The sequence below is a fragment of the Protomyctophum parallelum genome, assembly GCF_964188405.1.
Source record: "Protomyctophum parallelum genome assembly, chromosome: 17".
NCBI lineage: Eukaryota > Metazoa > Chordata > Actinopteri > Myctophiformes > Myctophidae > Protomyctophum > Protomyctophum parallelum.
This window is the reverse complement of record NC_139719.1, coordinates 11,958,013-11,979,546: the sequence shown is the minus strand read 5'-3', so window position 1 is coordinate 11,979,546 and position 21,534 is coordinate 11,958,013. Positions and strand designations below refer to the sequence as shown.

At 41.8% G+C, this 21,534-nt stretch overlaps 1 protein-coding gene across 1 annotated transcript; it reads left to right on the top strand.

Moving 5' to 3' along the window:
* Positions 1 to 13,874, top strand: LOC310874017 (putative phosphatase phospho1). The gene is made up of 2 exons (XM_083786677.1): positions 1 to 121; positions 8,462 to 13,874. The coding sequence occupies exon 2, from the start codon at positions 8,507 to 8,509 to the stop codon at positions 9,287 to 9,289; it is 783 nt and encodes a 260-aa protein (XP_083642803.1). The 5' UTR covers positions 1 to 121; positions 8,462 to 8,506; the 3' UTR covers positions 9,290 to 13,874.
* Positions 13,875 to 21,534: the final 7,660 nt, after the last annotated feature.

Below are 21,534 nucleotides of genomic sequence, written 5' to 3'. Positions count from 1 at the left end.
AGAGAGAGAGAGAGAGAGAGAGCGAGCGCAGCGTCCCGCATCGCGGCAGAGAGCAGGAGAAGTCGAGGAGGTTGCGGTAAAGCCCGCCGGCCGGCCGGGGGACGAACACACTCATTATTTGGTAGGTTTTTAGGTTAACTTATTATATTAGCTGTGTAGTATCGGTGATTTTCAACATTTTTTTATTTTAGGAAGCCATGGAATTGGAATCCGTTTGATATAGGCTGTGCATTAGGATTAGGCCACCAGTGACCACGGACTCCCAGCTGAGTCCCCATCAACCCATTGATGATAGGATCGGATGTGGTTTCAGCTGCTCTGTCCACTCAGGACCCCAAACCCAATTTACACTGCAAAATGCTCCGTGTTAATTTAACTCCGAAAGTGACAGACAGTACGAGTGTACAAAATGGTCCTTGGTTGGTTCATTGGTTGGTTAATTGGTTCAGCTCATGCAGACTTGCAGAGTTAACAGACCCGAATTAATATAGGGTTCAATTTGGAGAGAGGGAGAGATCTAAAGAGAGTTGCCTGTCCTAGGCAGCCTGTGTGATTTGACATTTGCAGCGTAAAGTGTTGCTTTTTGGGTCTTTGAGCTGCACATGCAGTCACTGACTGACACACCAAAATATAGAAATAATAAATAAAATATAGAAAAAGCCTGATCAATGAACTGGTGGAGATCAGCTGCGCGCTGCATGTGAGGTCAGGATTCGGACGCTGTGTCAACACTGTCAAGGGTAATCGCTTCTGCAAGGGAACGAGAGTTTAAATTTAGACGGCTCAGCTAAGCCTTGTAAATATAAATCATGTTTCTATAAATACAAACTGCATGCACAGTGCTGCTGTTGTTGGTGGCAGTGGCACTGACTCAGTTGACTGCACTGTCTGGCACAATAACAAGAGTGTGGTTTTGTCATAATGCGTTTGAGGAGGTGTGTGTGCGCGCGCGCGCGCGCGCGCGCGTGTGTGCATGTGTGTGCGTGTGTGTGTGTGTGTGTGTCGTGGTATTTGACAACTGACAGATTGTACCCGGCAGAGCACCACCAGAATGCCACTGTTGTTGTCCCACCGCCATGCAGGCTGCTGCAATAACAAGCCCTTTATACTAGCTTATTATTATTGTTATTCAGCAGAGGCAGAGAGAAAGCTGTGTGGAGTCGTAGAAAAACGACGAACATCGAGCAAAATTCGCTCTGCATTTTTGCGTTTGGTCGGACAAATTAGCCTATAGGCTATGTCGTTTTTATGTTTGTTTTTTTAGCAATTAATTATTTAGTAGGCTACTTTTAAGTTGCACTTTGTGAACGACTGAACGTGTTTTCATATTTGCCATTCCAGGATTGAATTGCCTGATCGAGCGAAGCCATGCACATGACTAAACGCAGCATTATGCCGATTAATTCAAAGAGCCTTTGGCTGTAACCGACACTAATGTAACATTAGTGTAAACAGTAGCCTAGTAGGCCTAATGTTGTCACACTATAATATTGTACACTCTGTCAAACTGAGATCCCTTTGGTCGTTTACATTTTGTACATTTCTGAGACAAAGTTATAGTTAAATCAGCAATGAAGAATTGCAGTGAAGGGGGGGGGGGGGGGGGCGTTGACAGTCAACTACCGGTATGTGTACTACTAGAGAGGCTAATGTCGGTATCATGTGCCATATACAGTATACATGGGTGTGTCCTGCTCTCAGCTGGTCCACTTATGGTCAAGACACGCAGTGATGTAACAGCTATCTGCCCTGCCCTCTTTCCTAACTCAAGTTACAGCAAGTCTGCTCTGCTGCCTGCAAGCAACCTGCTGCAACACACTGGACTCCTTGTCCCTGAAACCTATCTCCTTATGTCAATATGGCTCTGCTCCAGATCCGTCTGTGTGTGTGCATGGGCTTACTTATACTGCTTTTAAACATTTATCAGTGCTGGTCTGGAAGAAGTAGGCCTAGATGCTCAGATTTCTTAACAATACCACACACAAAACAAGCCACGGTAAAAAATACAGTGGCTTGTTCAAGTTAATAGTCCTGCAGTCAAAACCTTACTTGCATAGGTAGTAGTTAAGTCAAAGTACAAAATATACAATGTTAAACTACTCATTATACAAAATGCTAATTTTCAGAATCATATATCATGTTATTGGACAATAACTGATCATTAGCCACTTAAGCCCTATTTGTATTATAAAACAGACAATCTATAACCTCACTGCACATGTATTGCAATTATGCAATATGCGCTGTAAGCTTCTTTATCAGCTTTATTAAAAGTCTGAAAAGTACTGTAACTAGTAATAATTATTGTAGAGGAGTAAAAAGTACAATATTTGCCTCTGAAAGTGGAATAGAACAATATATCAGAAATGGAAATACTCCAGTAAAGTAGCCTACCTCAGAATTGTACTTGTGCATTACTTGAGTAAATGTACTTAGTTACTTTCCACCACTCTTGATGACAGCTAGTTTGGAGTGTAGTGTATTGTAGCCTATAAAAAAAGATTCTTCAAGTTTGGACTCGTTTTGTCAACATGTTTATGGGTTTAGATCATAGACTGTAAGGTTTAGATAAAAGAAAGCAATAGAATCGACATGCATGGATTTCTTTGTGGTTGCTTGCTTGCATTGCGTTCTGTCTGCTGCAACTTCCTGCTACTAAATATTTATCCCTTCCTTTCATCATGTAAACTAAACATGCTGTTCCTTTATTTAATTCATTATCATTACAAGACATGGATTATGGTCTGGACCTTTTTGTCTGTTTCATTGCTGCAAAGGTTCACTTGAACAAACTAGGAGTTAAAACAACCACAGCTTGCACTACAGAACCATAGCAGGGTTCATGATTTAAAACAACCACAGCTTGCACTATACTATAGAACCATTCTAGCAGGGTTCATGATTTATCGCATGTATATTGTATAGTTGTATACACTGACAAGGGTGTGAATATTTGTCTGGGCTGTTGGCTTTTGTTAGCTGGAGTGAGTGAGCATTGATGAAATAACACTTATTGTTGACCATTTTCAAAGAATCAAGAATAAACATTGTTGTCACATCACAGGTTCAGGCATAGAGAACTGAAGTGGGTGGAAACGGAATTCGACTTTGTGCAAGCTCCATTTTTGTTGTGGTTCACAAAGGGAGAAGAAACAGAGGAGGGACTGTGGAGAAGGGAGAACAATCAAACAGTAAACAAAGCATGTCAAAGAGAACATCCTAATTTTAGAATCTTTTTAATCTTGTTTTAATTATTAATAGTAATATTGTACCTGCTGTTTTTAAACAGTCATTTCATACCACGTGTGTTTGGTTCACAAATGAATGTAAGTTATTGTACTGGCGATGATGGCTTGCTAGTGTCTCAGTCTTGGCCTCTGCCCTGCCCTGTGTGAGCCTTTCCTGTGTCGTGTCACTCGTGTGAGCCCTGTGGACTTTAATTGAGACTCCATGTGGGCACCCTGCTGTAGCACACGTTCATTACTTAGTATGTAAGGAGTGGCGCGTTATCGGTTTATGTCCCTGTTTTATTGACTTCTGTGTTCCGCCTTTTTCCGTGTGTGTTCCTGTGTGTGTCACAGACAGATAAGGCTACTGCCACTGGGACGGTTATCTCATCACCTTTATTTATACTTGGAAATACAGTTGAGGGAAAGCCCTCATTTACAATGTAGCCGATGATACATTACAAAGGAACATTATGCAGAACAACCAGTCAAAATCAAATAAATCAATTGAAGCAGGAGCAATCACTGTGAAAAATGTTCTGGAGCATTCCTTTGAACTGACCGAAAGATGGCAGGGAGCTCAGTTTAAAGAGTTTTGGAGTTCATTCCACGAAGTTGGGCCACTGACAGAGAAAAATCTGTCTGAGCGGCGAGCCTGAGGAATCTTGAGCTTGAGCCTTAAGAAATAATGGCTCGGAGAACCGCAAGGTTCCCAGTTCGATTTAAAAAATAGTTTGTATCAGAATCAACTAAGATGCTGAACGAGGCTCTGAAACAGCGGTAACTACGTGAGGCTAGATTATCCACATCATGTGTGCAATTGTGTAATGTTGTGTCTTCCTCTGTAATGTATTTTTTGTTGTCATTGATGTTTTATGTGTGGCTGTAGCTGGGGTGAAAGCCCAAGACAAATTTCCCTTGTGGACAATAAAGTTTACCGTGACCTTGATCCCAGGCTCCCCCAGAGTTAGAGTCTAGTGTCCTTGAACAAGACTCTGAACCCCAATTGCTTCCGATGTGCAGGTTGGTGGTGCCTTGCATGGTTCCACAGCCATTGGTGTATGAATGTGTGTGTTAAATGGGTGAATGTAATACACAATCTATGTAAAGCGCTTTGGATAAAAGCACTACCAGATACACCATTTACCATTTAGAGATAACTGTACATATGGGCATAAAAGCAACAAAGACAGACATATAGAGAACTAGAAAAAGTGCCCTTCTGGGCACAGGTCTCCACCAGGTTATCCACAGATCCGTGCAGTTAGAGGTGAAAACACTTTTCGGCCAGTTATAGCGCCACCTTGAGGCTGAGTTGAAATTGTTCATGTGGCATTTCGTCCTCGGCCTAGTGGGAATGTGGGTGCACAATTTCAAGGAAATCACGCGATGTGTTCATGATTTGCAGCATTTTGTTTGAAACTGAGCACTCCTGTGAACTTTGGAAGCCAATCTTAACCAATCAGGATGGAGTCTGATAAATCTGAAAGACCCGTTTCGTTGAATGGCTCTAGAGAGACTGTGTACCAATTTGCGTGATGTTTGGACCAAATCTGTAGGTGTACTGTGCAAAAACTTGTTTTGCACAAAGCGGCCTCCTGGTGGCGCTATAACAGGCTGTTCTGGAAAGTTTGGGGCAGAGGTTCATCGTTGGCATCCAGGGAGTGTGTGTGCAAAATATGGCATCGACCGGGTTAACGGTGGCCGAGATTAGCTGTTCACGGACACACGGACGGACACACGGACGGACGGACGGACGGACGGACACGCGGACGGACGGAGTGCAAAACATACTCTCCCCACATGCCTTCGGCCTGGTGGAGACAATAAAAGGGACACATCCGAGATTGCTCCCTGGTGTACTGCGTTAAGTGGGAACCATTGTCAGCGTGTTATCAGCTTGTGACCCAGTCCAAAGATGTTACACGTGACATGGTTAGTATGATATATGGTATAAACCCATTGAACGGGATTGATTGCCCTCAGGCACCATGTAATCAGTGCTTACATAAAGTACATAGTATCCTATTGAACATTGAACAATCTGTAAGGTTCATGCCCTACCCAGGGATATGCCCTCTGCGTGAGCGTTGACATTTCTAGTGTTGAGCTAGAGAGTGCCCATATGTGCCCATATGTGAATGCCAAATATGTTCCTTTGAGTTTCATAACGCAATACCTCTTGTCAAAGTAATATAAGGTCCGATCTTTTATTTGTCTCCACACCGAATCTCTTTGCCGAAAATAGCCGATCTGCGACATAACAATTTGTCCCCCAAAACAAAACAAAAAGAATGCTAGTGTTCCAGACGGTTGTGAAATAGGGTTAATGTTTTATTCACACAAAAAAGAGTTATGGATTGCAGAGAAAACAGTGTCTAAAGATCGCCATTAAAACAGTAGTGTACGCATGTGCAAACAAGTTTTGTGTGAGCGGGGGTGAGCAAGGCATTGCCTAGCAACCAGGCCAGGGCTAATAACGAGTATGTTGGATTTCTCAGATTCTAAGAAATGGCACCCATTTCACATTGGCCTATTATAGCACCACCAGGAGGCCACAACCTGACCTGCCCTGGTTGTCTCCACCAGGCCGAAGGCCAGGCCTAGGGGGAGAGTATGTTTTGCACTCCGTGTGTCCGTCCGTCCTTCCGTCCGTCCGTCCGTTATCAGCTAATCTCTGGCACCGTTGGCCCGATCCATGCCAAACTTTGCACACACACTCCCTGGATGCCAACGACCAAATATTCCTCAACGGCCTGTTATAGCGCCACCAGGAGGCCACAACCTGACCTGCCCTGGTGGAGACCTGTGCCGATTGGCACTTTATTTGCATTGAAATCTCTTCATATAAGAACTGTGTTTGAAAAATAAACCGATCATCCCGGCCTTTTCACTCATATGGATGTGAAGCATCGTGTAACCGAGGCTCTAAATCAAGAGCCTGATATGGTCTGGGAATTACAGCAGAGAGGTCCCACCTTAGCTTAGTAGTAAGGGATAGAAATGTGAGGTCTTGAGGCAGGCTATATGGGTTCAATAGTCAAAGGTGAGTAAGTCACAACTATAGTTCCAAGCTTAATTCTACTGGTAAACCTGCTAGGCGTATATTTATAATGTCGTGATGTCAGAGGTGACATCACCTCTGACACCACGGTTGTGATGTCGGAGCGACACTTCGTTCCTTCGTAACACTGAATGTACAAATATACCCAAAGAGTAACACAATAACCGCTAGAAACGAGTCAAACAACCCAGAGACTACATTTCTGGGTGGGTGTAGCTGCAGCTGCCCGTCACACAACAGAAACTGACATGTTAATTAAGTTAAAATATATATATATATTGATATTTAATGTTTCGTGGTTACTACGAGTCGAGTCACTGACAGCTGAGCTTACGTCAAAGAGGAATCTCAGGAACGCAATGTGTTGACAGCTGGGCGTGACATACCCTTGTAGTTTCAAGGCTTTTGTGGCCACATTAATTCAATTTTCTCCAGAAACTGGCTGTATCAAATATGAACATATATATGTATCATTAACGACGCACAGCCACCCCCCTGATAGAAAGGCAGGGATGATCGGTTTATTTTTCAAACACAGTTCTTATATAAAGCGACATAAAATCCCCCTATGGGGATTTCAATGCAAATAAAAAAATCACACCAGTGTGAACCAAGTGGTGCAACTCCCATCTATTGGTTCTCTGTATCGTTCCAATTTGTATCATTCCAATTTCTTCTCTGTATCGTTTCAATTTCTTCTCTGTATCGTTTCAATTTCTTCTCTGTATCGTTTGCGTCCAGCAGGTGGCAGCCATGTCACATACTTCTCTCGTTCCATGCTCACGGGTACACACACACAAACAGGCACACGGACATTGTAAGCTGGATGTAGAAGTGGTTGCACCACTTAAAAATACATTAACCTGTGGACTGACGCCCTCTACTGAAAGTGACGTCAGACTTTGGTGCTCTATAACTATTTGTATAGCACCTTTCATGACATGAAATGCAGCTCAAAGTGCTTTACAGAGCAATGGAGAAAAGAAAAGAAATGCAAGGCATAAAACATTAAAATAATAGCAGTAATGCAATACAGTGAGGACATGAATAACGCCCCCGGGCAAGTTAAGTTTACTGAGGTTAAGGTTAGGTTTAGGCTGTCAATCACAGCGACTGGTCAATCACAGTGCGTCGACTGCACAACCCATGTAGGCTTTGGTATGTCGCGTCTGTGACCGACTAGTCACTACTCACTACCCAGGTCAGGAAGGACACAACACAGGGCAGCTTTCTTAAGTAGACTGGTTTATTCAGGTCAGGTGTCAGGTGTGACTGCTTAAATCAGTCATCCTCCATCTCACATACCCCCCTCGTTAAACTGAGGCTGGTGAGAATCCCCAGCCGAAACCTACCCCCCCCCCCCCCCCCCCCCCCCATACCAAGCAAAAACTAAAATCTTAGACTCCATTCCTAACATAAACAACAACAGACTCTGAAACAGGGTTGCTATACGTAAAATAATAAAACCCCTCAAACAACATTGTCCCACACACTTCCCCAATGTCCAGCCCCACCCTCCCCCTCACTCCTGGAGACCAGAGTCATGGGCTGCTGACCAGGTTGGCAGAGGTGGTTCTGGGCTTAGGCTGCTGCAGAGTTCGTAGTGGTCGACAATAATTGCGCGCTCTGCTTGCACACTAGTACGCCGTGCAACGCGCAAGTAGGCACTCAAGTAAGTAGGCACACTTTATTCAGAGAAGTCAGTTGAGAGCAAGCTCTCTTTTTCAATAACGCCCTGATTACAGTACACATAACATATAATATAAACACAAATACATTACAGGATAAGAAACAATTCAGAGTGAACAAGTACGTACAGCTAGATCTCAAATGGATCCTTACAAGTCTTTTAAAACGTTCAAGTGAAATCAAGTTGTTCAGTTTTAAGAATGATTGTAGACAGGCTGCCTGACGAAGGTACAGTGGGAGTTTGTTCCACGCCGTAGAAGCAGAAAGCTGCTTCACCGTGTTTTTTAGTGCAAGCAGAAAAGTAGATTTTTACCGAAACCGTTTCATATTGATATAAAATGATACAACTACGAGATGTCTTGTCTTGTCGTTGGCAGCCTATGGGTGTGAAATAAACTAGTTGGCAGCCAATGTTAACAAAACGGCTAATAAATAACTGCTGACATAAATCTTTCCAATCCTTGTCTCCTCTCCACCCTAGCGGTCCACCATCGTGCCGATATCCCACGCCAGGAGGAGCCATAACATGGCAGCCCCTTCCAACCTCAACAACGCTGCGCCCGCGTCGCAGCAGCGCTTCCTGGTTCTGTTCGACTTCGATGAGACCATCATCAACGAGAGCAGCGACGACGCGGTGGTGGCTGCAGCGCCGGAACAGCGGCTGCCCGACTGGCTGCGGGACACGTACCGCGAGGGCCACTACAATGAGCACATGCAGCGTGTGCTGGCCTACATGGCGGAGCGCGGTGTGTCCGAAGACGCCATCCGCCAGGCGGTGGAGCGCATACTGCCGGCGCCGGGCCTGCCGGCGCTGTTCCAGTACCTCTGCGGCCACCAGAAGGACTTCGAGCTGGTGGTGGTCTCGGACGCCAACATGTACTTCATCGAGACGTGGCTGGAGCGCGCGGGCGCGCGCCACCTCTTCCGCCGGGTCTTCAGCAACCCAGCAAGCTTCGACGCGGACGGGCGCCTCGTCCTGCTGCCCTTCCACTCGCACGTGTGCCCGCGGTGCCCGGAGAACATGTGCAAGCAGGTCATCCTGAGGGAGTACCTGGTGCGGCGGCAGCACGAGCGGGGCGGCACGCCCTTCCAGAGGGTGTTCTACGTCGGGGACGGCGCCAACGACATCTGCCCCTCGCTGGCGCTGGGCCCCGGGGACACGGCCTTCCCCCGGAGGGGCTTCCCCATGCACGGGCTCCTGGAGGAGCTGGCGCGGAGCCCCGCGGCCAACTTCAAGGCCAACGTTGTGCCTTGGGCGAGCGGAGAGGATGTGGTGGACTGTCTGAAGAAACTCATGGAGGAGAGATGAGACACGTGTGTTTGTGCGGGTGTATGTGTGTGTGCATGAGACAGCTAGGGAGAGAAATCATACACTACGAAGCCAGTGGTGCAGCAACCGTTGCACGTGATGGATCTTATTAACCAAAGTTATGTGGCACATTGTAATCTATCAATCTATCATACTTGATGACCAGTCCAGTCCAGAGCCAACTCAAGGTGTGCCTTGAAAATTTACTTGAGATTTTAGCTTCACCATCAAATGCAGTCCTGTTGATCCATAATCATGCATCGTACTCCTCAAAAATCAAATCGGAATGTTCATTGGCCAACAACTTCTAGTTTGTGTTTTTAATATTTCTTAGCAGTCAATAATTAGGACCTATGATTTTAAGTTAACCAATTTGAACCCGGCGTTGCTATTGTGGCCGAGCGAACTTTTTTTTGAAAGCTCACAATAGAGCTTAAGTGATTAATCGATGTTTTAATTTATTAGGTACTTCTGTTGTATTATGCAACAGAAATGGGGGAGGGCATAGAGGTCATGATTAGTGACAGTGATTATGTGACAGCATGTTAACTTCTGGTTGAGCCAGTTAATCCAGTTAATCCCGGCCTTTGGGTATTTGACATGTTTTGTTCAGCAGGTGGCAGTGTTGTGTTGTCTCCAAACATTTCTGGGTCTTTGTTCAGACAACAAGAGCTGATTTATTTATACTTCTGTGTAAAACAATGTCACTCAACGGAAAATTTAAATGATTTTCAAATTAGTTTCGAAAATATGCAACTTTCCTCGAGTGACACGGTTGCTTTAGTTTTTATTTCAAGGCCTTGCCAACAGACGGATTTGCATAATTTTAGTTTGAGACAAAAGATCACACACACACACACACACACACACACACTCACTCCTTTGCTTTATTGTGCATTGCATATTACTTAATAGCTCCGTAGTATGAAAGCGTTGCATGCCTAAAATAGATCTACAAGCTCATGCATGTGATGCGCTGTGAGTGTGTAGATCTCCTATTTTCAGCGCACGATGCCATCGTTACTATGAAGCATATATAAGGCTTGGCGTGCAACTTGTGAGACCATTGGATTAGGCAACGTGTTGTTTCGCTGTCTGCCCTTCAGAGGTGATGAGAGACAGACCCAGAATGCAGCTTGCTCAGCTTTTTAGTCCCTAGTTCTCAAGGACACTTGGACAAGGCTCCTCTGATTGGGGAGCAGTTCCACCATTCACTGAATCGCCTCAATGCCAGCTTCTCTCATAAAAGTCTAAAGCAAACCAACCATGCAACAGCCTTCCATCTGAACACTTTTCCTTACAAGCCAGTCCACCTCCAGCCTATAGTCTTAGCATAGCCAGAGGATCAGAGATTTCTGCCTACCGACTACTGCTTTTTAAAACATATATAAATATTTTTAAGTATTCAAATGTACAAATTACAAAGTATATATCTATATTTATTTTTATATAAATGCATTGCTGTATAAATAACTACAAAACCAAGATGTTATAGAAATCTTCATGATTTCAAGAGTAATGCAAATACTCAAGTAAAGTACAGTTATACTCAAAACAATTAAAATAGTAATGTTACCGTCCATTCTTATCATACAACCATCCGATATGAAGGACCACCCTAAAGGATTGGTTCTGTTCATTTTGTTTTATTTCTATCACTGAATCATTTCCACCCAGTAGCCTTTATATGTAATTGAAATGTCACCGCCAGACGTATTATTGGTAGGCAGAGAACTTTGATCATCTTGCTACAGGAGACTGTATCTCCAGCCTAGCATATCGATAGTAGTAGTGGCAACTTTCAACAGTTGGTTCTGTAAATATGTCTTCTTCAAAATATGTATAGATTAGTATCAATGTATTACTTCAGTAACTATGATGAGCATTTCAACCTCCCTTTGTGGTGATCTTGCATGACTTCCTGCTTGACCTTTGACCCAACCCTGCCGGTGCCCACTGAATTCTGAACGTGAAAAAACAAAAACAGAACGTCAGTGCACATACCAGTATTCTGGTAATTATCAGGAAATCCTGGAAATCTGAAGGCTGGGTTCCAGCCTGATCTGCTGCGTTCCGCGGGTCAGAAATGTCACGGAATGCAGCGAATCAGGCTGGAACCCAGGCTAGGAAATCTGGGTTTGATGTACAGTATGATTGTGAACATTGTTTACCATTCGTTTGCAATAAAAGCAGATACCGTCCGTAATCTGTATACTGACAACGAGAAAACAAAACGATATACGTTATGTAACGTTATGTCGCTGTTGAAACGCTGATCTACAGCCTCACAGCATGCGACACTTTGTGAATCGAGTTTAGACACGCCAGTATAATGATCTGGAATGAGGCATACATACATCTGGTGGATTACATGGTCTGTAAATGTTCCATTTCAATGTCAAATATTATATTCTATTTAAGGCCTTTTGCATTCAGAATACCCGGGCATGTAAAAAGTCACTGACTTCTCGTCTCGTCTCATATCTTTTATATTGCAAATGGATCACTGAATTTAGGTTTGAGTGAAATCCGAGCGTAAAAGAAGTGATACAGTATGTATTACTGTTGACTGAACAGCATAAATAATCACCCACTAGTGGCCAGTATTGTTTATGTTTTAGTTTCTCAGGGAAAAGAGAACAAAGTGTTTAACGTATATTACCAGGGAATGTACCAATTGTGTGTTCATGCAAATATAATATGCACCTTCAGCTTGACTTTTTCTTTTTTTTTCAGAACAAACTGCAATCTTGTGATTTTAATGTAAAAACTATAGCAGCACTTCCATCCTAACCTTTTCTTGGATCTTAGCTAGCTTGGAAATCTCAAAAGTGTCCGTGGCCCACCCATCTGACCACTTAACAAAATGGCAGCCGATAGGCTGGTGTGTGGGCCGTGTGTATCAAACAAATGCTTCGTTTTGATAAGTTCGATAAGTTTGATAAGTTAATAAGTTCCTATTTATCGGTATCACAAATAATGAAATTCATTTTTCAAGGTTTTTAAAGTTGTTCTTATAGAGATTGAACCTTCATGGTGCTATAACTAACAAATATGGTTGATTTGACTTGAACTGCTAATGCATCTAAAATGTTTCCATCCAGTTAATGTGACAGGGTGGTGAAAGCAACAAACCTTGTACTGTCCACTCTTATGGCCTATTCATACTCACTTTTAGGTGATAAGGTGACCACGGAAACGGTGGTTAGTAAAAACAAGAGAGATGTGTTTGGGTGAGTGGTGAGTCGCTTATCACTGTGGCATGACGTCATGTAGTTTTCGGTGGTCACCTTATCACCTAAAACTGGAATATCATATGAATAGGCCGTTATTCTCTTAAACACTTAAAGCATCCCTATTTTGGGAATATGTTGGGCAAAATGTTCAGAAGGTATTGACTTTTTATTTTATTTTTTAAATTATTTTAAGTGGTTCAAAATATTCTCCGCCCGTGTCCTGGTTAATTTTTACTGCACACAATGGGCTGAGATGAGTGGTTGTCTCAAAGATTAGTTTAGTTGTAAGATTATTTTCTGTCCATATGTGGATATAACAGTGGAGCAATTGAAACCTATGATGTGAATATTTATAATAATAATAATAATAATCGTATTTATTATACCTTCTCACATTCGGGTAACTTTAAGCCACATAATAGTGAAAACTATTTTGTTGCTGGACCCTTTAAGGACCCCTAGGCAGGGCTGTCACAATTGGCTTGTAGATCTGCTATTTCTGCCAATTTTGAACAATGTTTGAAAATGTATGGACATCTTTCATCATGGAAACGATTGACGATTATGCAAAAAGTGATTGCGATTTTATCAAATAATTGCGATTAGGCGATTATGTAATAATTGTGACAGGCCTTACTTACCCCTAGGCTTCCCCTGACCCCACTCTGAGAACCACTGGTCTAGATTTGCCCACCCAAATGAAATGGGATTCACTGAAAATATATGATTATACAGTCAGTGTAATACAGCCACACTCATAGCAGGCAAAGTAGAATTTCATGACTGTGTATTTGTGTTTGAAGGCTACTGTAATATTGTGTACACGTTGTGTATGGTATTATTACTGTGATATCATCAGTCATATTCACATATTCACTACTATACTTTTCAGAGTATTACTGCTCGTGTTTTTCATATTGTCACTGCACATCACAAGCTCCTTTTAGTCTGTCAGGTTTGACGGTACGGGGGTGTCCTCACTCCTCAATTAACCGGTGGGAGCATTATAGGGATGTAACATTTAATCAAACTAATCAATTTAATCGCTTATGTGGTTGCCATGACAATATGACATTTTGTGTGTGTGTCCTTAATCCAGTGGTTCTCAAAGTGGGGTTCAGGGACCCTCGACCTTCCTTGAGAGGGTTCTACATGCATCCATACAGGTCTGTAACTCTGACAGTATACAAAATGTGTGTGTGTGTGTGTGTGTGTGTGTACACATGTTTTTGTACACTAGAATTATCGGGGTCCTTGAAATGTAAGGGTTTGAGAACCACTGCCTTAATCCATAAGACTGTGTGTAACCCAAGACTAATATGAGGAATATAAAGCCATTTACTGATTCATCTACTTGTGGTGTCATGTGTTATTGTCATCTTTCTATTTCTTCAAAAAATGCCTTTATTCCACCGAAGCATGCTAGGCCATTTGCCAATAGTCAATCATTGTTATCATCAGAGAGACAATTTTTCTGAGCTGAAAAACTAAACTAAAACTAATTAAGCCTTAAATCTGCTTTAAAAAACAATTGAAACAACATTCGAAAAAATAAAAATGCAGGATATATTTTTTTAAATAATATATTGTGAAGCCCTGGCACAGCTCACCTCTGTTACTGTGTTTACGTGTAGTCAGTTAGGGGTTAGGCTACTCAGTGAGTACTCGCCCTTACTGCAATGAATGCCAGCTGTACAGTACGTTTGTGACCAGAAGGTGGTGCTACATACAACAGTATAACATCACCAAACATCACACTGTCCAGGTATGTGTAGAATCTGAGAACAGAGTCATCACAGGTTCACAGGTGTAACGAAGTGGGTGCTTTTGTTTCCTGTGTGTTCAGAGTGAGACTGTCTGTTTTCGACATGGTCTACTCTACTTTATAATAACAGACATTAAAAAGGTCAACATGCTCATCTGTATCAACAAAAAAAGAAATTCTGTTACTTTGGGTTAATGAGGAATTGAGGATGCCACTTTATCCGACCCTCAGTAAGTCAGATATAGATAGTTTTAAAACTTATTTAATTTAATGATATTTGCACGGCATATGGGCACTTTATTAACTTGCAGTTGTATGCTGCACAGTCATGCTTTTATTGTAGAATACGGTTTCCTGTTTAGCTGAGATGGCTATGGAGATTGTGTAATTAAAATAATATGATTTTTGTAAACCCAGAGAATAATTCGTTTTGACCAATATAACCCATAACATGAATAGTCAGTAAATGTTATAATTGAGCCAAAACCTTTCCATCCAAATAATGCCAGACAGGTCATTAATGCTGATCATGAACAGCTGTGGGACCAGCAGCAAACCTTAAAGCCTCTGATGAGGGCCAGTGAGTCAACTTCTTCCTCAGCTCTAACATGAAAGGTGGCAGCAATGGGAAGCATCCTTTGCAATCTGGTTCTAGTTGCACTGGCTCTTTGGTTTGCCCAAGGTAAAAGCTTTTTGCTTTGTTTCCTATGTGCATTTATTAAATTGTAGCTCTTGACTCTTGAGTCTTTTGCAGATTCATAGGACTAAACAATTTTCAACTCTGAAAACATTCTGTCCTGATAGTTTTGGGGAGCATTCATTCTATGTCACCATACAGCTCCAGATCATTTATTTTAAGTTTTTCCAGTCTGTTGTTGAGTTGATTTTAGTTCCTGAATAGTCCGTAAATGTTATTTAGTCAAAACCTTTCCATCCAAATAATGCCAGACAGGTCATTAATGCTGATCATGAACAGCTGTGGGACCAGCAGCAAACCTTAAAGCCTCTGATGAGGGAGGGCCAGCCAGTCAACTTCTTCCTCAGCTCTAACATGAACGGTGGCAGCAATGGGAAGCAGCCTTTGCAATCTGGTTCTAGTTGCACTGGCTCTTTGGTTTGCCCAAGGTAAAGGCTTTTTTCTTTGTTTCATATGTGCATTTATTAAATTGTAGCTCTTGAGTCTTTTGCAGATTCATTGAACTAAACAATTAAACATTCTGTCCTGATAGTTTTGGGGAGCATTCCTTTTATATGTCACCATACAGCTCCAGATAATTTATTTTAAGTTTTTCCAGTCTGTTGAGTTGATTTTAGTTCCTGTATCCTAATGGGCTTTACGCACAGCAGCCAATAGCCATACTGGAAAGGTCTTGGCGAAGTTGCCAATTATACTAATTGTCTCCACCAGGCCGACGGCATGGGGAGAGAGTGTTTTGTGCGTGCGTGCGTGCCCGCCCGTCACTAGCTAATCTCCGGCACCGTTAAGTTAAGGCTCTGTTCCATTCTGGTCAGAGTGAGACTGGGTGCTGATATTGTGCATGTTTGCTAAGGGCCGATGCATACTCCTATTTTACCGCTGTTTCGGCGCTGTAGTGCCAATGATTTCAGCTTGTCAGAACGTTTCAGTAGCACCGAAGAGCCGACTTTAGGACTGTACCTGCCCCCACGTTTAGATAAGTAGTTGTATTGTATTAACAAACTCTACAGTTTGTATGAGTTATATTGTATTAACATGCAGTACTCTACCATACAGATTGGACAAACTTACATTTTATTCACACAACAAAGTTACATTGTGTTTCTTTAATTTTAATAATTGTAAGACCTAGAGGCCCAATTTCTTTCCAATGTGGCTTATTCTGTGCATCGACGCCTATACTTGGCACTTAAATGTACATTGAAGCTAATCATCCCCCACTGCCCTGGTTTGATTGCAGTCTTCGTTCTCTAGCTTACAACAAATATTGGAATGGCTCTAACTTCAATTTGGCTATTCCCTTGTGACGAAATGAGCTTCAAGTCATTGGCTGTATTAAAACTCGGACTGTCTGCAGGCTTCAGTTTCTCGCTCGTCGCCGTCCCCAAGATGAGTCCGAAGTTCTACCCGATGCCCAACGGCAGCAACATGACTGACGGCAGCATGGTGAACGACAACCACGCCAATGATCATGGGTAGGATGAGTTGCATGATCATGATGCTTATAGCCCCCTGAAGATGAGCAGCATGAAGATTATGAGCTCCATGAAGTTGCTGAGATGCATGAGCCTGACCATGAACTTAAGATGCCGACTGAGCATCAACGTCGCCAATTGAGCAGCACAACTTGATCAGGTTGTTTGTTGCCAATAGTCCTTCTGTCTATAGGCTCAGCTGACTATTAAACATTTTAACACTTCTTTTTGGGTCCTCATTCTTTACCTCTGTATGTTGAGTACATTTGAGACAATTTACCAAATGTGGGTTCAAGCTGTAACATTTGAATTTTGGAGGTTGAGGGTAAATCTAAGGACTGGAGCCCTTTTTTGGGTTGTACTGTATAGCAAGCAACATACTTTGTCTCTATATCTATCTCTCTCTCAAACGTAAAGTAAGAGAAACCAAAATGAATTTGACAGCAAGCTGCACAATTCTTCACAAAATTAGATTGCATAAGGATGAAGACACCTGTTGTGTTTCAGTAAGATTGGGCTGGACCTTGCAGGTTGGCAGAGGGGTGGTTGTGATGTGCATTTGTAGTTGGTAATTGATATTTTACTTGTATTGTACAGAAATCAGGGACACTTTGACATGTGTGCTGGGCAGGCCTAGAGGCCTTCAAATTACCAGACACAGCCTCTTAAGATATGGTTGCGCATCTACATTACAGAGAAATCACAAAGCTATTAGAATAATAAACAAAGCCTTGAATCGACTAATCCATTATTCATAAAATCCTGCACATTACAATTTGTAGATATGGTGTACAAACCTTGGAAATTACGTGCCAATAGTAAAAGTCTTGATCCCAGCTTGTATAATGTCTTTTTAAACTAAGATGGCAAGTATAATTTAAGGTTATTTATTTTGTAAACCTGTAAAAAAGCAATCGCTAATATTATAGCTAGATGTAATGTTTCAGTTTTGGGAGTTAAACTATGGAATAGCCTTATTGATGGGTTGAAATTGTGTAGGGTAGATTTAAAATGTCTTTGCCCAAAGTAACTGTATTGGACATGCAAGATTTCAGCCCAACAGCGGCTGCGGTGTACCACATTTACCAAAGCAAAATGCAGGAAGTGCAATTTCCCCATAGAGAATTGGAAGACAATCCAGGAGGAGAGAATTCAATACAGTAATGGCATGTAGGGGAGAAAAAAACACAACTCATGACTCGAGAACATTTGACCAGAATTGATCTTACAATTCAGGCTGCATTGAAACTAATATTGTTAGAGGGAGGATATATTGTCTATTACACCTAAATGGGTAGAAGATAGCATGTTGCCAAAGCCAATTATCAACGACCTCTGGGATAAGTGATTGAGAGCGAAAGCTGATTAAGGTCACCCTGAGAAAAAAACGATGACAACTTCTCTTTAGTACCACCATGTTGGGAAAGACACCTTCCCATTTATCTCTCTCTGGTGGAAAGTAACCAGTACATTTACTCAAGTACTGTATACTTTTACCACTACAATTATTTGACGGCTTTAGTTACTATAGTTTATTTGGCAGCTTTAGTTACTATAGTTTATTTGGCAGCTTTAGTTACAATTATTTTAATATACTTAATAGACTTTTACTTATAGAGATTGTTTCTATATTGTGGTATTGCTACGTTTACATTACTTATGCAAAACAAAAGTACGTCTTTCACCTCTCTCTCTCTCTCTCCCCCTCTCAACCTGTCGATATCCAGATATCAGATACCTGTTCCATCTACGACCCTTCCCACTTCCACCACGGAGGAGCTCTGACTGACTAAATTGACGGTGCTATATCTGATGATTGGCTTTGTGGGTATAACCTCATTGATTTTCTCCCATTCAATTACTCCTTCCGTGCTGGGAGCTAATTCGGTTAAGGGACTCTGGGCCTTGTAAGAGGTCATTCTGAAGCACATGCTTTCATCTTGATGAGGATCAAAGATTTAGATTCCAAATGTTTCAGTGTGACTCTTTCTGCCGATAGTCTAAAGACACAAACTGGGTGCTAACTTCTGCTAAGCATTGTAGAATGGATGCCCCATGCTCTCCTATGCGTGGGCACTGGGTGGGCAGTCGTTGATTTGCAGAGCTACAATGATAAATGTCTCGTCTGGTTTGAGTGCGGTGACCAGTCTAGACGTCCTGGTTTGGCCGGTAGTTGTCCTGGTTTGACCGGGATTGCCCCTTGCAGTGTGCAAGTCTTACAATAAATGTCACCTATCCTGATGTAAAGCACAGGTGGGGAATTTGTTGTTGTTGTCAAAATTACCCCAAAAAAAAGCTAATTGAATCTACAAACTCACATTGTGTTGCGCTGCTACACATTATGAGCATGTAGATCGGCTATTGTGGCTAAATATAAATTACTTTTGTGGGTTACATACAAACTTCATCCAATTAGGAAAGAGAACCCCACAAAGATTATTAACCACTCAGCATTGTGTTCCAGTTTTGTCCCCTCATTTATTTGTTTCATCACTTCCAATTTCACTTTAAATTAATCCTATATCCTGTATGAATTCTGTCTCCTGATTGGATGAAATTGAGATCTGCACCCTGACACCAACTGCATTTGCTAGAATTGAGTTCTGAGACATTATCACAATATCAAACAAAGTGTTTTTTGACTGGGGGGGGGGGTCATATTTTGACAGCAGGAACCCCCAGTATTCGGTGTGTTGATGTATTAGGATGTTGATATTCCCCACTGACAGGTAGTTACCGCCCCCCCCCCCCCCCCCCCCCCCTTTTGATTTACATCAAAAGGGCATGTGACCTCAAACCCACAATTCAACATTTTGGTTTTAAGATGTTGATATTCATTTTGTATTCATCCTTAGGACCCCAAATCACACCTTGGAAAGCATGAGTGTCTATTTCAAACAAAGTGTTTTTTGACTGGGGGGGTCACACAGCAGGAATTGCCTGTCATAATTTGACCCCCCAGTATTCGGATGTATTAGTATGTTGATATTCATTCATCAGCCAACACTCCCCACTGACAGGTAGTACACCCCCCCCCCCCCCCAGATAGGACGTATAGGGCCTTAATCCTACTCCTCCTCCCAGCCAACAAGCGTTCGAGAATTTGAATCGAAACACAGAAACAGCACTGAATGCCTCAAGCAGAGATTAGCAATTACAGCCATGTTCGTCTGCAGTAATGGACAAAGTACTCTTGAGTCAAAGTAGTCAAATATTATGCAACTACTGTACAAGTGAAAGTTGCTCGGTCAAATTTGTATTTGGGTTAAAGTAAAACATACTTTATTCAAATATATAAATTAGAAAGTATGCCTTTTTTCTACTGCTTGCTTGTATAATATAGGCTATGAGTTCAGACTCAGAGATTTTATCCCAGTTGAAAATCTGCTTAGGTCATCAATAATAAAGAATCAGACCGATAAGCAGAATTGCTATTGGCATTGGTGTCAATACTAATAGTCTTGTCAATTCTCATCCCTATAATTGGACATGGTACATCATGGTAGAAAATAACACAAAAACTGGGTGCTTGATTCTTAAAGGACAACTTTAGTTTTTTTCAACCAAGGTTCATGTTTTAGGTTGTTATTAGAGAAACTAAAAGGTGAGTGTTAATTTTCTTTCATTTGCTGCTTTCTTTCGTTTTAGGGATTTTAGCTCTTTTGGACAGGGGGGCGGGGGCATTCGAGCATGGGGCTAAATATGTATTTTTTTACCAGATTTGATGGTGATTTATTTATTTATTATTTACTATAGTCCTAATAAACCCCAGGAAATTACAGTACATCTGGCCACAGAAGATCACATGATCTACTGAATGTGAAGGTATAGCCTACTGGGGGAAGGCTTATACTGTGTGTATAGGCTCAATATGTCAGTTTGACACATTCAATAGATCCTGTGATCTTTTGTGGCCAGATGTAATTTCTTGGAGTTTATTAGGACTATAGTAAATAAAAAATAAAAAAATCGCCATAATATTTTGTAAAAGAATACATATTATATATATATACATGCTCGAATGCCCCCGCCCCCCTATCAAAAACTGCTAAAATCCCCAAAACTAAAGAAAGCAGCAAATGAAAGAAAATTAACACTCACCTTTTAGTTTCTCTAATAACAACCTAAAACATGAACCTTGGTTGAAAAAAACTATAGTTGTCCTTTAAATCACTTATATTAGTTGGAGTTCCCCCGGGCTCTACTACACTCCTAGTCCTATTTCATCTCTTAACCAATTTTCTACGCAAGAAATAGACATCTATAAGCTTACAATATACATTATGAACTTGTATATATTTTTGCCAAATGTTTGCCCTAGAAATAGAATAGGGAGTTGGACGCTATAGTATAGGGTTTAATAACAGGACCATGAACTTTAGGTAAGCAGCACTAAAATAGCCTATACTAAATTAAGATAACAATTATGCATCCCCTCCCCTTTACTTGTGAAATGTGTTCTAGAGCTGCATTTTCTAATATTAGGAGCAGTTTCTGCCATTAAAGGTGCAGTATAAAGTGATTTTATTTTGTTACAATATGTCTGCTAAATAGCTCTGATAGTAAACATGTGTTTGTTCAGTGACTGCATGGTCTCCCTGTTTCTCTACTGACAACAGTAAACAGAAAATATACATGTTCAACGTACGGGATACCAATTTCATCCAAGCAGGAGAGATAACTCAAGATGTAAGTGAATGTGGAAGTGTTGAAATTTGGAACTGGAAAAAAATTGAATCTGATAAATGGACAATTCATTACTCTTTCCTGAAATTGGCAACCCACCTAAAAATGTATTTTCTGCTAATTAAATTAATAACTGGACAGACGGTCGGGGATGTACCCCAGGCCTATAGACTAGTTAAAATAAGGGATAACACTCTTTTGCAATTAATGACACGCACGCGCACCCACGCACGCACACACACACACACACACACACACACACACACACACACACACACACACACACACTCACACGTGCGCACAAACGCACACGCGCGCCAGCCTACTTCAATAGTTTGTATCTAACGTCAGTCTCGTCCAGTTTAGTCAGCACAGTGCTCTGCTCT

What these genes read in the sequence shown, in the direction of transcription:
- LOC310874017 (XM_083786677.1), top strand. Translation starts at nt 8,507, where the DNA reads ATGGCAGCCCCTTCCAACCTCAACAACGCTGCGCCCGCGTCGCAGCAG.